General features: G+C 37.4%; 2 protein-coding genes across 3 annotated transcripts; both read right to left on the bottom strand.

The window, feature by feature from the left end:
- Nucleotides 1–126: 126 nt before the first annotated feature.
- On the bottom strand, nucleotides 127–2453 carry LOC123869443 (spermine oxidase-like). Its single transcript, XM_045912370.1, has 2 exons — nucleotides 1990–2453; nucleotides 127–1535 (listed from the first exon to the last, which is right to left on the bottom strand). Exons 1-2 carry the CDS (start codon nucleotides 2307–2309, stop codon nucleotides 233–235), a joined length of 1623 nt encoding a protein of 540 aa, XP_045768326.1. The 5' UTR covers nucleotides 2310–2453; the 3' UTR covers nucleotides 127–232.
- Nucleotides 2454–3072: 619 nt separating this feature from the next.
- On the bottom strand, nucleotides 3073–16502 carry LOC123868273 (aromatic-L-amino-acid decarboxylase). 2 transcript variants are annotated; one of them, XM_045910714.1, is made up of 7 exons: nucleotides 16346–16480; nucleotides 9770–9807; nucleotides 8724–8808; nucleotides 7841–8075; nucleotides 5798–6047; nucleotides 4726–4874; nucleotides 3073–4302 (listed from the first exon to the last, which is right to left on the bottom strand). In XM_045910714.1, the coding sequence occupies exons 2-7, from the start codon at nucleotides 9798–9800 to the stop codon at nucleotides 3586–3588; spliced, it is 1467 nt and encodes a 488-aa protein (XP_045766670.1). In that variant the 5' UTR covers nucleotides 9801–9807; nucleotides 16346–16480; the 3' UTR covers nucleotides 3073–3585. The 2 variants fall into 2 exon arrangements, with proteins under 2 accessions (XP_045766670.1, XP_045766678.1); XM_045910722.1 differs by lacking the exon at nucleotides 9770–9807 and having other exon boundaries at nucleotides 16346–16502.
- Nucleotides 16503–16642: the final 140 nt, after the last annotated feature.

Here is a 16642-nt window from a genome sequence, read left to right as displayed (position 1 = left end):
GTAGGTACGTCTTACGTAATCTTAGGGATTTTACCACAAACAGCGATTTATTTTAAAAGTAACAAAATATTTATGTAGATAAATACTTAACTAGGTAGGTATCAAAACTAAGTTTTAGGGCAACAAAAATTTTTATTAACGAAATATTTTCAAAATTAAACATTATAAAAAAAGTGAGCTACAATAAATTAACGTGAAGGTCATCGATCTTAGTGTAACAAACAGCAATAGATTAACGTGGAGGGCCGTCGAACTTTTTTGTCAGTTGTACTATGCGTTCGGATTCGCGAACACCACTTAGTCTTGCAGCATGAACGGTGCCAAAATGTCCTGGGACAGTGGCCTCTCCAGCAAACAAGAGTATCGGAGGCTGAGGGTCACAAGGCCCCGGCACAGGGGTCCCAAGTTCACACTGGTGGCTTACGGTCGAGCAGCATCCCATATAAGAGTAAGATCCACAGAAGTGAGGATCTGATGCCCATCGGGAGCGTAGCAACATTTGCGGGTAAGGAAGACAAGGATTACCCGTAAATCTGCGCAACAAACAAGTAAGTCCCTCGGCGACATCATTTTCTGGCATGGATTCCATCGTTGCAGCTTCTTGGCCTGATATCGTTGCACACAACACGTGCTTGCTTCCTGGCATTTCATCGACTGAGCATACTCCCCGCAACCAGTCGCATCGGCACTGTAGTTCCTCAGCCGACCAAGCAAATTTTAAATTGCCTTCGTGACACACCCAGTAAGGCTCTGCATATTCCAAAAATACTTTGTCGCTTAAACCGTAACCCAGACTGCCAATAGCCTCTAGTTTGCACATAGGGAGAGGTGGAGCGAAAAGTTTATCGGCTTGACATTTCAAACATCCAAGTGAAATCGTCACGATAACATAATCCGCCGTTAATTCTTCTCCATCACAACATTTGACTAAAACTCTGCCACTACCAGTTTGTCCGGAACCCCAACGAATTACATTCACAGGTTTGTTATAGCGAACACAGTTATCAGGTAGGCCCCTTAGCAATGGCGCTATCACGCCTACATAACCTAGCGGCACGCGAACACTTCCACCTGGAAGTTCAATATAACTACCGTATTGATCTGCGCTCACGAGCGACAAGTCATCTCCACATTTATTTCTCAATATATTAGTTAATCCAAACATTACTCTAGCGGCATCGTATCTTTGATCTTCGGGAAAGTTGTGCAGTTCTTGCTGAATACGTAAACCTATGAAATTCAGTAACGTACCGTGTAGTCTCTCACAACCTAATCGAAATAAATTAGCAGCCTGCTGTTCTATTTGTCTGAATGTATGATAAGCTGTTATTGTTACTGGAAGGTCAATAGCTCGACCTTCGCTTGTGCAGAATAGACCTCGTGACGAATCTAAGCGAGGTAACGGAGTTTGCAGTAGTCTATCTTGGGAAGCCAAGGTGTATACGGAATTTGGCAAACAAGCGCCATAAATCCACTCTGCTCCCATTTCAATCACTGCATCTCCAAGCCAACAAGAATGAATTCTTCCACCAGGTCTGCAATTAGATGGAAAGGACCTACCTTATATGTATATCCATAAAAATGAAAATAAAATATCTCGAATAGGTAAGGTATCTCGAGTCGGTAAGGTATACCTAGGTCTATCAGTCTGTCTGCTAGCTTAGCACGGCTTAACCCATATTGACGAAATTTGTTACAAAGTTGGCTTGCATCCCAGGGACGGATATAGACAACTTTTTGTCCCGAAAAAACAAAGAATTCTCACAGGAATTCAATACAATCCGTGTTAGACGAAGGTTGCGGGCATCAACTAAGTAATTGGCACAGAGGTAGCTTGATCCCGTATACGGCTACTTTTTATCCGTCTCTCGGAAAATGGAACAGTTCCCTTGGGATTTTTAAAAAACCTTAATCCATGCAACCGAAGTTGTGGGCCACTTCACATATCTATGGCCACTTCTAATAGCTTACAAATGAAATTTTATTTACCGTTCCTTAGCCTCTAATACAACAAAATTTCTAATGCCACACTGTGTAAGATGGTGGGCAGCTGATAGACCTGCCATGCCGGCGCCGACTATTATGATCCGTGGCTCTTTGCAGGTAGGGCTGATACTGCACGAATCCAAAATACAATGCTCCAGCCCTGCAGATGCCCTCAAAACAGGGCTTCGACTCATATATCGACACCATTTTGGTGTTATTGATAGTTCAATAAACGGCTCGAGTTTCCTAATATTTGAATGTGTAAACGCAATACTCCATCTTTTAGGCCATAAAAACATCACACGTAATAATTTCATTTTCATCCATTGAATCAAATTGTTTGAAATTGATTTATTCTATAAAATACGATACAATTTTGTAGAAGAAAATAGTAACTGTCTAATAGACAGGATCCATAGATCAAGAAGATTTATTCCATATTCATTGCATTAATTGACGTTTTTGAGGTTATAGTCCATACAAAATGAGAACTTACGTGCCATTTTAACTCTATGTGTTAAAAGTGAACTGTAGTTCACCTGGGTTCACCTTTAAAATAAGGACTAAAATCGTACTTTTGACATGACAGTTGACACATAAACTTAAAATGGCCAGTGAGAACTTAAATTTTATGCATTATACCTATTATACTCGTGTCATAAATGATGAGCATAGAGATAGCATGGTGATGAGGTGATGAGTGACCTACATCCTATATGTAGCCTACACATAGATCAATTTATTATAGGTACCTCTATGAGCCTACATCATACATGGCTATATTTCTTCAAGCCTGGGCTAAGAGGATTTTTCATTCAATAACTTTGTCAAGGTTTTTGGTATCAATAGTGGAATTTTTGTAGATCTCCGATTCAGAACCTAGGTTCAAACAAACTATTACTTGCCCGACCAATACTTATTTAGGTAAGATTATACCTACCTATATAAATAACTTTAGGCTAAAATATCTAACAATGATGATTAATCAATTTCATGGTAGGTTTACTTATATTCTACGAGTAGGTATATCGTAATTGGTACTTGACTAGGTAGGCAGGTATACAGAACCTAATAAAATAATACTTAGTTTTATTTAACGCCATTTATTTATTAAATATTTTAAGATAAACATTAAAAAATATATTTACATAATAAATAATCACAACATCACAGATCAACATCTTAGAATATAAAAATAAAATGTAAGCATAAATACTTGTTGCAAATATTTGAGAGCTCCCTACTTCGAGACTTAGCTGGTATTCTATGAACGATCTAACCACATAAAATTCTTTACTGGCGAACGAAACTTTGAATTTCCGTTCCGTTTGAAACATTGGAAAAAACGTTTTTTGTTTGTCTATAGTTCTGAGATTATACATAGTTAATATGGGAAATTACATGAGAATAATTAGTATGATAACATTATTGGAGACTTTTAAAGGTATCTATACCTATCACCTAATTAATTTAAGTACACCTATTTATTTAAGTATACCTATAGGTATATATTTTCTTATATTCAAAATTCAGATTATTTATTGGTCTCTAAAAACATTTTTTGTTTAGGGTAGGAACAACTAGGTACTCAAGTATAATTTAGTTTTCTGCAAGGATTTCGTCGGCCGAAGCTTTTACTTCCTTCCACGACTCGTGAATGTCGCTTTCTTCTGAGTAACGCGAACAAATCGCTAGCCTCAGGAAATAAACATCGTCGACCTTCGATGGCACAAGATGAATCTTGCCGCGCCCATTTATGCGTCTCAGCAGAGCTTCATTAATGTCATTGCTTCCTTTCAGTCTGAAGCACACAAGACCCATAGAGACTTCTTCAAACAGTTCAAATCTCTCATCATCGAGACAGAGTTTTTCGAAAAGGTGAGCTAGGGCGATATGTTTGCGAATATGTTTCTGGAGATTCTCTACGCCATATAACCGTAGAACAAACCACAGTTTGAGGGAGCGGAAACGTCGGCCGAGAGGAATTTGCCAGTGACGGTAATCAGGAGCGGAGCCTTGTTGGTCGTGTTTCAAGTACAGCGGGTCAACGTTGAAGGCGTCCACTATCCACCTGGGTTGTTTGAGCCACATAGCGGAACAGTCAAAGTTAACGAGCATCCATTTGTGAGGGTTAAAATTGAACGAGTCCGCCTTTTCGACACCCTTCATCAGGTAGCGGTATTCTGGGCAAATGAATGCTGATCCAGCATACGCGGCGTCTACGTGTAACCAAATGTCCTTTTCTTTGCAAACATCGCCGATTTCATCTAATGCGTCGAAAGCGCATGAAGAAGTAGTTCCTAGGGTCGCCACCACCTGAAAAAAAAAAAACAAATCATTTCTGTACGATTCGAAATAATATTTAAAATGTTTGTAAAAAAAATCTTGCTTGCGTTTTTACTTTTTTGCTTATTTAACTATGAAGAAATCACCAGTACACAAGTATATATTATGTACTATTAACCAATTAACTAGTAAGTAGGCCTACTTCGGCCACATTATGAGAAATAACAAATATGACCTCCTTCAGCTTATTGTTCAGGGGAAAATAGCCGGCACGATGCTCTTCTTCGGCCTATCCGAAGAAGAACATCGTGGCTCAAGAATTATTTACGCCAATGGTACGGGAAGAGTACCTACCTACCCGATCTCTTTTCCGCGCAGCAGCTGCAGGTACCCCTACCTTATGTTGCCAACTTCTTCAAGAAGAGGAAGAAGGTAGTTAAGCCGTGTACTCACATAAAAAGGTATAAGTCCATTGCGAATGTCTTCTTCTATAGCCTCTTTCAGGGTTTCCCCTCGCAGACGGCGTTTGTTGTCCGGCTTCAGACTGCGAAGTTTCACACCACCCAAAAGCCCAGCGCGTTCTACAGACGAATGGGCTTGCTCTGTTTAGAAAATTAAAATAAATTAGTTATTTATCAATAAACGTCTTAAAATCACAAAAGAGCTTTACATCAAACTACTTTTTATTATCTATACTAATAAATAAAATTGGAGTGTCTGTCTGTAATTTCGAAATAACTACCTCATATTAAGCTCATATGGTTATTTGAACGATACCATAACTGAATCACACGTTTTTAAAATTTTTGTCTGTCTGTCTGTCTGTCTGTTTGAAAAGGCTAATCTTTGGAACGGCTGAACCGATTTTGACGGGACTTTCACAGGCAAGTAGAGGATTGACCAGGGCGTAAAATAGGCTACTTTTTTAACCGACTTTTAAAAAGGGAGTTGTGTTTTTCTACCTATGTACACCGAAATCTCCGAGATTTCTGAACCGATTTGCGTCATTTCTTTTTTAATCGATAGAGGAACTTTGCGACATTGTTTCATAAAAAATTTGGAGTCCAACTCCTCAATCCTGATGCTGCAGGGGATCTGACCAATCCACGCGGGCGAAGCTGCGGGCATCAGCTAGTAACTAATTAATTTTAGTATTGAGATTTGTGAACAAATTACCTACTTAACAAATTGCAGCCACTTCAACTAAAAACATAGGTACGTTATAGGTCCATCATCATCAACAACCGATAGATGTCCACTACTGGACCTAGGTCTCCTGTTACAAATCACGGTCATACTAGGACCTACCTACCTACTTCCTTGGAAATACTACGTTTATGACGAAAATGCTTTAGTTCAGATGATTCGTCTTATACCGGCTTTTGATTTACTGACTTTATAATAAAGTTACTATTTACATATAAATAGGAATTAAAACTCAGTATTCAATCTGGTCTTGGGCCAATTTATTCAGTTAAGATAGAGATTGTTGCTCGTAAGTGGGTCTAGGTAGTTAGGTACTCACTATTACAGTATCCCACGAGTTTCGACAGAATATTAACTTCAGTCCATTCAGGGTGTTGTTCTTTAACTCTTTGCATTGTGCGCGCCTTCGCTCCGAGAAGTGCGACCAGGGTAGCCTCACTGGCCGTGCCCTGGATCACGCCGCCCGCCTCTCCGCCCGAGCGCGCAAGGAACTCTTCCGGGAGTCCTAGCATCTGGCCCAGCCAATCCAACATCACAACTTCCAGCTCGGTACAAGCAGGGCTGGCAATCTGTAATTTTACAAAACCCTAATTTAAACGATCCCTAAAAAATTGCACGCCCTGTAGTAGGATTTTTACGCAGGTAGATTATTCAGATAACTATGCTTTCTGCGAGCATGAAGTTATCGGATGCGTCTTCAATGGCTAGTAGGTACTTAGTTAGTATATTTAACTATGTAACCTGTCGCACTAAAATTTTAATTTTTAATAATTAGGTACCTACTTATGAATTTCTGTGACCCAAACACGGATACGTTACTAATAATAACTTGTTTTGAAAATAGAGGTCACTTTGGCGCGCAAAAAATAGAAAAACAAAAAAAAAAAGTTTTGCAATCTGTACCCACCTACCGTGTAGCATAATATCAAATCAAAGGCTTGTGACTTATGAGGATCTCGATTGATTTTTTTATTATTTTAAAATAAATAATTTTAAAGTTTAAGAAAATCGATGCAAACTCCTATTCGGCCATATCTCGGAAACTATTGAGTTTAAAAATTTTGAAAAAATGCAGAAAATAGCTTTTTAATTATCGTTTACAGGAAAACCTGTGAACTCTATGAGCTTAAAACAACATCGTAAGTCTCTCAATATTGTGCTTAAAACCCTCTCAACGCGAAACCAACAAGCATGTCCTGTTTTTTACAGAAACTTTAATATTGTCTTAATTTATTAGCGATGACGTCAGTAAGGAATTATTAATAACAAGAAAACATATTGTAATAATTTGTAGGTATGTAGTATGTACCTACTACCTACCTATAAAGGTAAATATTTTTTACATGCGGCATCTAGGTACCTGTTTTCCTTGTCCGCATTGGCAATGGCATTGACTTTGAGACAAAGCAATTTAATTAAAATATGCAGTCATATATTATTATATCTACCTATTCCAAAGAGTATTATACAAATACCTATTATGGCTTATTTGAAGCTCCACAAATAATTTTAAAGATCATTTTCAATAACTACAGTCGAATGGCGGAAGTTACCATGCAGTGTACGCAGCTGACGTGGCTTCCTAATCGAGGAGTTCAGGGTTCAATGCCAGGCATTCGATCTCTAAATTTTCAATTGTATTAATTGAATCATGTGCGTTTATTAATATCACGTGTTTTAACGGTGAAGGAAAACATCGTGAGCAAACCTGCATGCCTGGGAGTTCTTAATAATTTATCAGAGGCGTGTGAAGTCTGCCAGTCCGCACTTGGCCAGCAGCGTGGTAGACATTCATTCTAATTCTAAACTCTAATCTAGGCATTCTTAAAGGAAACCTGTGCTCAGTAGTAAGTCGACGATGGGTTAATGATGATGATAATGATTAATATGTATAGTTGGTGCCTGCGTTTAGATAAAATGAAGTCTGAGAATATGAAGCACGTAAAAATATCGCAGCGCGCGACTGTAAGCTGCAGCTGGATTGCGGTAGAATGACAACTACCATGTCACGATCGCAATGACCTCTGATTGGTTGACGGTCGCTCACTATTGGCTACTATGCATTGTTGCAATAAGAACCCAATAACAAAAATTGCGATTGTAATAATGATGATTGATGCAGGTTTTGAGGAATCGAGTTAAGGGATCTAATGTGCCTAAAGCGCGCTTACAGTGTGTTATTGGTACCTAAGTATTACAACTTCTAGGAGTCGCGTTAGACACGCTTCCGTGGCACGCCAATAATAATTGTTTTTCTATGTGTACTGTACCGTAGACTTCAGAAATCTCACAATAAAGTTCTGATTCTGACTCCACAGTAGGTAGGTAGATTTTTAAAAGTACCTACTAATTAGCTACCTACCCAAGTGAATCCAATGCACGCAATGGCCCCACTGAGCATGTCAGCGACGATGGCCGGATACGAGTTGGCGGTAGGGAAGTAGGCGTGGAAGCGCGGCGAGTGCCAGTGGGTGACCCCGGACATGATCACGCGCTCAATGTCGTCCATCACCGCCGTCCACGGCTCCGGCTTCTCGGGAGCTTGCTCCGGTACTAATGGACGCAGGTAGCCTGGTTTTACTGATGGCACCACTTGCCTGAAAAGTAGATAAATAACACATTTTAGATAGGCTCGTATAATACGCGACAGGTGGAGATGGCAATCGGGGTATGAGGCGGGGAGACGTCCCGCACACCCGCACGTCACCCGCAGTGGATAGCGCGGAGACTGTGCGGGGCGTCCCCACCCCGGTTGCCATCTTAACCTGTCACGCACTATAAATACTTAAATACATGGACAGAATAACTATCGTAATATAAGCGCAACAAAATAAAACACAACAGAACTAATTTTATATCTATGCGACATGGGCTTCAAGTAGATAATCCTTTTTAATAAGCTTTCGTTTTCCGTCCGTCTGTCTCTCAGTGGGCTGCCGGCTCATGAACCATAATAGGTAAAGAATTGAAATTTTCACAGAATATTTCTATTGCTGTTTAAATAATTTCAAAATGGCCACCATGCAAATAACCCTTCGTATTCGACTCGCAATTGATCGAGTTTTAACCTACTACACCTAAACCGGATCGTAATCTCTACACTTAGATTTATCTAGTATTTACATCCAAATCGGATCCGCGCCCGCGCCATTATCAGTGTCATAGCGTAGCCGCATCATTGCATCCATATCGCCACAAAATATTTTTTAAAGTCGGTTAAAAAACTGGGGTAGGTAGGTACGTACCTGTCGCGTATGTTTTCTAAATATTCGGCGATGTAGTTCGTCATTGCCGACGAAAATTCCTTGAACTCCTTAGCTTCCATTGCATCTAGAATAAATTAAAGCAATAGATATTTAATTAGGGGTAAGATATTATTTAGTAATAAAATGAGGAGCCGGCGAACAAAACGGTGCAATTACACTTCTGATCAATATACTGTGGGCCTTTTTGGGTCCACTGAATACAAACTTGAAATGATTTTTAAGCAAAATGACTTAAAATTGAGTCCAAGTTCGTGATTTAGATCGAAACGGTATAATCTATATACATATAATAAAATTGTAGAAAAGTGGTGTCTGTACAATGGAAATATATAAAAAAAAGTAGCAGGGGTTGTTATTATATCGATGCCGAACCCGAAATTGTAATTAATATTTTTTTTTGTCTGTTTGTCTGTTTGTCTGTGTGTTTGTGCACGCTAATATCAGAAACGGCTTATTCGATTTAGATACCGTTTTCACTAATATATTGTAGTAAGCTTCACTTAGCATTTAGTGTTTATTTCATGTCAATCGGTTCATAAATAAAAAAGTTATGTCAATTTAAAGAATCACGGCGAACATTTTTAACGTACAGAGTACACGCCTCGCGCCTGAGCGTCCGTGGCTATATAAAGCGCGCTGAAAGCCACTATTCCACGCGAACGAAGTCGCGGGCACAGCTAGTTTACAGTAAAGTTTCAACAGCTCTATCAGTTTTTACTCCTCCTGTATATTTTGTGCAATTAGGACCGTTTTGTTCGTCAGCTCCTCAAATTATACCAAGATCCAAGACGCAATAAAAGCGACACAAGAGTGTATTAGGAAAGCTGAGAGCCGCACGTTTGTAAGCGCGATCTTCGAATGTTCTTATTTTATTATGATTATGGTTCTCCCTATACCTACTTCTATCTTCCTAGTCCAGTAGTGAACGCATGCAAGCTGTTTGGATGGCGCGAAATATTTTTGCGCTAAACTCTGGTAATTTAAATAAAACACAACACAAAAAATTGTATTTAAGAGAAACAAACCAAATTTTAAGTATATGTCTTGATCCGACATGATAGACCTGTAAATGCAAAATCATTGTTAGTAAGCTAATTAGTAAGTAGGTTTAATAAATAGGTACCCATCTTTATAAGTAATTTTATACTTATAGTAAAAAAGTATTTTTGTGTATATATAACGGTATACCGTATCTTAAGTAATTACTGTTAATAGATTATAGTTAAGGATAGATCATTCTATCTTCAGAATGCGACTCCTGCACCCTGTGCCCTGCACTCCGCCTCAATGTCCAAAAGTCGTTTGTGGGAATGAGTAGGTAAGTAGGTACTGCACTGTGATAATCATTCATAACCAAATTTTAGACTTGCCTTTACACAACTTTAAGAAATCTATTAAAAGTGTGCTCTTGAAAAAAGGATAATTAAATTGCACAGTCGAAGATTACCTACTCGTATGTAAATGATAAAAGAGATTTTGCTTAAATATATATATGTACCTACCAATGTACTTATTGCTACCTACCTATTTAAGTATAGCATAGGTAGATTCATGATTAATTAATTGTAAATGTCTACGTAACATAAGGTATAAGAATTCATAATAATAATTGAATTCCTTCAAGATTTTCCATAACCTCAGAATACTTATTGGTACAGCCATAACTGCAAAATCAGTAGGTAAGTAATAAGTATTACTACCCACTCTAGGTACTAATTATTTTAAAACCCCTTTTAATCCGCGTCCATGAATGAGGTATACCCTCTGCATCATCACTTAGGTACTTACAAGTTATAATCGCAATCAAGACCAACTTGTCATCAAAAGGGCCTTAGCGATTAAAATATCGTTGCCTTTTAAATATTCATAGTTAGTAGTAAAGGAAACAATGAAGGAATTACTGCAGATTTTAGTAGCCAAGCTCAATGCCGAGAGAGCGGCAGCAGTTGCACAACCGCGGGCAAGTGGTGCGAGGTTACCGCGCGGACCTCGCCAGTCGACACAGGCAACACTGACTCTATAGTCGGTTCAACCATACGCTATTAGAATCTATTTTGAATTGTGAACGCCGTTTTTAGGGTTCCGTACCTCAAAAGGAAAAAGGGAACCCTTGTAGCATCACTTTGTTGTCGGTCGGTCTGACTGTCTGTCTGTCCGTCTATCGTGTCTGTCAAGAAACCTATAGGGTACTTCCCGTTGACCTATATATGTAATCTATTTTGGCAGCTAGGTACGTCTTATAGCACAAGTAAAGGGAAAAATCACACAAAAAATATATTCACGAAAAATTTAATTCACTAAATCACATATAGGTAAGTAAATGGCGCAGAACGTTATTAACTTGCAGAGTTCTATATAAAGGTGTTAGATATATCTTGTACGATGGTACGGAACCCTTCGTGTGCAAGTCCAACTCGCACTTGACCGGTTTTTTCAATAATAAAAGGCCCCTCAAATAAAAAATCATTAACCTTCAAAATAATATTTAAACTTACTTATTTAAAAATCAACTGTAAAGTTCTTCGAAAACTTTGCATAAAGAAGTCGGTTAAACAAAAGATTTTGCATCATCTGAGGGCGAGTTAATGAACGACTGAAGGCTTAGCTCATTTTTAGGGTTCTGTACCCGACGGGTCCCTATTACTTAGCCTTCGCCGTCCGGGTCCGTCCGTTCGTATATCTGTCCGTCTGTCTGTCAGCAGGCTGTATCTCCCGAACCATAATAGGTGAGAGTTGTCACCTATTATGGTTGGTATGTTGTCAGAGTGTGTAGGTATTATGGGTAGGCTATAACAACAAATAAAAGTTTCAAAATAGCCGGCCATGCAAATTAAAAAGTGTTAAATGGTTCGTAACCCGTCGTAAGGTAACCCTTCGTATACGAGTTCGACTCGCACTTGATCATTTTTTTCTAGTAGGTAAAGATAAACCTGGCTGTCCTTTAAAAAGTTAAATTGGAGATTGCCTCAAATCAACAAAGTGGGTGAAGTTTTTATAACGCCACCAATCTACCCAAATGTACTTTTTAGAAATTGAATATTTAATTGAATATAGAAAAGGTAATCATAAAAGTATTGCTCCTAACTTTTGCTCCTTGGTAAATATTTGACTCTATCTTTCATGAGAATCTTACATAAAATATTGTGATTGATTGATTGATTATTGAAAAATATATTTTACGGGTGAAGGAACCAAATACGGACAGGACCCAGTGAAACCACTCCCAGGCTACCTAGTAGGTGCCCACCTACAGTTTTAAAGTTTTTACAGAATACCTACATTTATACTTCTTAGTACTTATAAAAAAAATCTATCTCTTAAGAGTTGGCATGTAGGGTCGATTAAATGACTGGCTGGTCAACAACGTTTTTCATACAAATAAAAATTTTCGCTTGTGCGCGCACAATATTGCCGTCTGTTGATGAATCGTGGTGAAGCCGATCAGCCGGTCCTATGCGCCTACTTAACCCTTTTTAATAACCCTTTTCATCGTCGACCAACTGCTGAGCACGAATATCCCCTCAGAATAAGAAGGGTGTTAGCCATAGTCACACACATTAATACGAAGACAGGCATGTAGATTTGCTCAAGATGTTTCCTTCACCGTTAAAGCAGTGATTAAAGCCTACTGGGCAAAACTTTTGAACTCACGGCACACACCTCCAACTTTTCGGAGACATTCTTGCTGACAACAAAAACCAATAGAAATTATTTGAAGCATAGAAAGTAAACCAAAGCGCGACATTATCTTTCATGGATATTGGATCGGTCAAGGGTACTAGAAGAGCGCACGCAAGGCAGCTATAATAATAGACTCAAAATGCGCCAGCGCTGTGGTTAATGAATTAGTCATTTCCTCTCAATTGATCGTAAAATAAAAAGTTAAGAGCAAATTATTATCAACCCAGTTACTATGGTAATTACTATTCTTTGAACTAGATACTTTTTTTGTTCTATTCGTTATAAATAATTAATTATTATTTATCTATAAACCGTAATTATTCTAAAATAGTTAACTACCTAGAAAAAGGGCAGTAGGTAAGTAGGTCAGTACCTATTATATTATACGTATATTATAATGGTTTTATCAAAAAAGTTATTGTTTTGTGTTTAGTTTTAGAGTCAGTTTTTTGTTGAATTAGATATTCAATATGGGATAGCCTGATATTATGAGTAGCTTTCATTGTTTATGTTCTAAATTCATTCAAACCAAACTAATAAGGAGTGTCTTTTTCGCAATGTTGAGACGTCTTAGGTAGCTAGAAATATATTTTGATTAAGACTATTTTCATTTGAAAAGCCATTAAAAATAGTATTTTATCTATGTTTTTTAATTTGGACCAAAGACATTTTTAAGAATTACTTTCTACATCCAGGGTTTGGACTTTGGACGTATTTATTACTATGGTCTCATGTTACGAAGAATGCTCAAAGTAGGTACAGACTGAAATCATTGACCTATAATTACTCCACTGAAATCTAAATAATATTAAGATTTAAATCCTGAAAAAGTTACTAGAGATACTTTATAAATTCCAAAAACAACAAACTGTTACTTGATAGATGAAAATGTAGTCCTGCCAATTTATTTATTTTAGTCAAAATTTCTAGTTACTTATGTGAATTAAAGTAACACAACAGACGTATGAAAGCGTTATTTCCCGTATACGGGCGTCCGGGATTACCCCTGCGTAGGTACGAGTAACGCGTGCGCGGTGAATCAACTCGGAACAAGTTTTAAGGTTTTCCCGATTTTCCTTGAGCGACATTCCAATTCTCTTTAGAAGGCTAACTTATATTATTAACTAACATAATGATTAAAATACTTAATATTTTGTATTCTTAAATTATTTTACAACTGCTAAAAACCCGGCCAAGTGCGAGTCAGACTCGCGCAGCGAGGGTTACGTATTCGGGTATTTTAAACCTCTGAAAAGGTTTTCCTAAGTTTTTTTTGGCCCCCCATGAGAAAAGTTTGCCCACCTAAAGTTAGTATAATATAAAGCGGACGAAGTCTTTCACATGTGTTTTTAACCCCCGACCCAAAAAGAGGGGTGTTATAAGTTTGACGTGTGTATCTGTGTATCTGTCTGTGGCATCGTAGCTCCTAAACGAATGAACTGATTTTAATTTAGTTTTTTTTGTTTGAAAGGTGGCTTGATCGAGAGTGTTCTTAGCTGTAATCGAAGAAAATCGGTTCAGCCGTTTAAAAGTTATCAGCTCTTTTCTAATTTTCTTAAAGAGGTTTTTGTGTCAGGGGTTTTTAAATTTTGAGTTATGACCACTAGAATTCAACAAAATGTATGCTACAATTGCATTTTGATTGTACCTAAGTGTAACATTCACTGTTCCGCTTCCTATTTTTTTATATTCTTTACATTCTACTGCAGACTGCAATGCAGTTCAAGGTATTCGGTTAGGATAATGTAGATAGATATACATGTCAAATAATTTATCAAAAACTTGCATATCAAATATAAAATGTATATAGGAATAGTAGGATGGTAGATATAGGTACGTTTATGTATGCACTTAGACTTAGATATAAGTACTTATCACGATATCTAAGTGCGAGTCGAACTGCCACACCTAGATTCCGTAGGTCCGTTCCATACATATTTTTGATCAATAGGCTATCGACTCTATTATATTACTATTGTATTGATACACTTATAGTGGTTCTCTTCGAACCCCAGACATTACCGTGCCCAGACCTTTTTACACCTAGTGGAGTCAATAAAGCCTTTTCGTCGGAAGTCCTCAGAAACAGTTCCGATTTTGATGTTTTTTTTTAAATTGTAGTTTGTTAAGTATGTATATATTATTTAAAATCAGAAACGTTTTGAAGCAGAGAAATAATTTTCAATATTTTTTAATCCATATAAATATGATACTTATACATGAAGTCCACTAAAACTTTACCTTCTCTTTGAGAGGTTGTAGAGGAGGTAAATTGCTATCAAATGACCCCTAAATATCTATGGGCAAAAAGGGCCCGTTTTTGAGTTATTAATCGTTTTCGGAAAAATACATATTTGTTTCTTTTAAAATAAATTTAGAAAAAAGTAAGACATATTGCCGACTTTTTATTTAGTTTCTAAGTGGCAGACATCTCAATTAATAATTGTGAATACCAAAATAAAAATAATCCTAATAGGTTCTCCGGTTAGGGCCCAGTTAGGGCTGTGCCAGTTTCGTAATTTATATTTGGTTACTTTGCCAATAATTGGTAAATAGATATAATAATATCACAACATGAAATTGTTTTTATTCATTTAATTAAACTTTAATTCACACATCATTAGAAATAGGTACCTAGGTATCTAAATAAAATGTTTTTGATATTTACTAAATGGACAGGTTAGTTGGTTGCTTATTATTTTGATACCCTACACAAATTATTATTACCAAAACCCATTTTAGTGTTCCGTACAAAAAAGGTAAAAAAAGAACCTTAGGGTGCATGACTAAGTCCCGGTACGTCGTAACTTGTAATCTTCGAAATGGCTGAACCTATTTTGATGGGAGTTACGCAGACAGATAGAGAAATATGAGTATATTATCGGTCTATTCTACTAACACCAGCCTATTCTTTTCTACCATGACTACCCCAGAAAAACGAAGAGTTCCTACCTATTATAAAAACCGGCCAAGTGCGAGTCAGACTCGCGCACTGGGGGTTCCGTACTCGGGTATTTTTTCCAACATTATGCACGATAACTCAAAAACTATTATACATAAAAATAAATAAAAATCTGTTTTAGAATGTACAGGTACCTTTCATATGATACCCCACTTAGTATAGTTATCTTACTTTGAAAATTGAAACACATTTAAATTTTTTTTTAATGATGTAACTACTAATTCGCGGTTTTCAGATTTATTCCTGTACTTATGCTATAAGACCTACCTACCTGCCAAACATGATTCTGGGTCAACGGGAAATACCCTATAGGTTTCTTGACAGACACGACGGACGGACGGACAGACGGACAGACGGACGGACAGACAGATAGACAACAAAGTGATCCTACAAGGGTTCTGTTTTTCCTTTTGAGGTACGGAACCCTAAAAACTAATTCAAAGACACAAAATCGCGGGCAATTTGCTGCCTACTTGTTGATTACAAATTATATTGGGTCGACAAATATATTTCAAGGTTATTATGATATCTTATAACATATTGAGAACGGGTTTATTTTACCTACATTATAACTGCGACTTATGTATATAATAATTAATTTTTGCTTCTTTTTTAAAGATAAGTTAAACTTACCTACTTTTCTTTTATACCAAAGACATTAAATTTTAAAACATCGATTTGAAAATTATATAGGTGCCTAACTAGGTAGGTTTAGCTCCAATTGTTCATCTAACTAAACCAATAGGTACTAGGTAGGTTTAATCGTTTGTTTTGAACATGCAGATTAATTTACCAAACAGCCGTTTACCCTTGTAATACCTACCTATCTGCCTATCTAATTTTATTACCTTACCAATACTTCAATTAATAAATGAATTTTTTTTAGGTGATCTGAAAAAATATGATAGGTACCAAAACACTATTGCTCTACAAACTGTCTAGGTAGGTACCTACTTACCAAATAATATATTTTTCTCTTGAAAGGAACACTTAACGTATTAAACCGTCACTGAATTATGTATAGGCCCGTTCACTTGGCAGTAAATAACAGGCGCCGGCCACTATCTCACGCTCACTGCCCGCCACCGCCGCGCCGCGCACTTTATATAATGTAACTTAGAAGGATCACTATGTACCAGTATATCACACTCAATTTAACTGAGTAACTTTAGCGCATGAGCCGTGATAACAGAAAATGCGCTCGGTGTAAAGGTGGTGTACAAAAAAGAGAGGTTTTCCCTTCACGGGCCATGCC

The sequence above is a fragment of the Maniola jurtina genome, chromosome 1 (assembly GCF_905333055.1).
Source record: "Maniola jurtina chromosome 1, ilManJurt1.1, whole genome shotgun sequence".
Taxonomy (NCBI): Eukaryota; Metazoa; Arthropoda; class Insecta; order Lepidoptera; family Nymphalidae; genus Maniola; species Maniola jurtina.
The sequence above is the reverse complement of the archived record's forward strand: the minus strand, read 5'-3'. Positions and strand labels throughout refer to the sequence as shown.

What these genes read in the sequence shown, in the direction of transcription:
- LOC123869443 (XM_045912370.1), bottom strand. Translation starts at nt 2,309, where the DNA reads ATGAAAATGAAATTATTACGTGTGATGTTTTTATGGCCTAAAAGATGG. An exon ending in GTATTAGAGGCTAAGGAACG is followed by an intron (nt 1,536 to 1,989) that starts GTAAATAAAATT and finishes ATCTAATTGCAG; the next exon opens with ACCTGGTGGAAGAATTCATT.
- LOC123868273 (XM_045910714.1), bottom strand. Translation starts at nt 9,800, where the DNA reads ATGTCGGATCAAGACATATACTTAAAATTTG. An exon ending in ACTCGTGGGATACTGTAATA is followed by an intron (nt 4,875 to 5,797) that starts GTGAGTACCTAA and finishes TTTTCTAAACAG; the next exon opens with AGCAAGCCCATTCGTCTGTA. An exon ending in ATGGACTTATACCTTTTTAT is followed by an intron (nt 4,303 to 4,725) that starts GTGAGTACACGG and finishes TTTTTTTTTCAG; the next exon opens with GTGGTGGCGACCCTAGGAAC.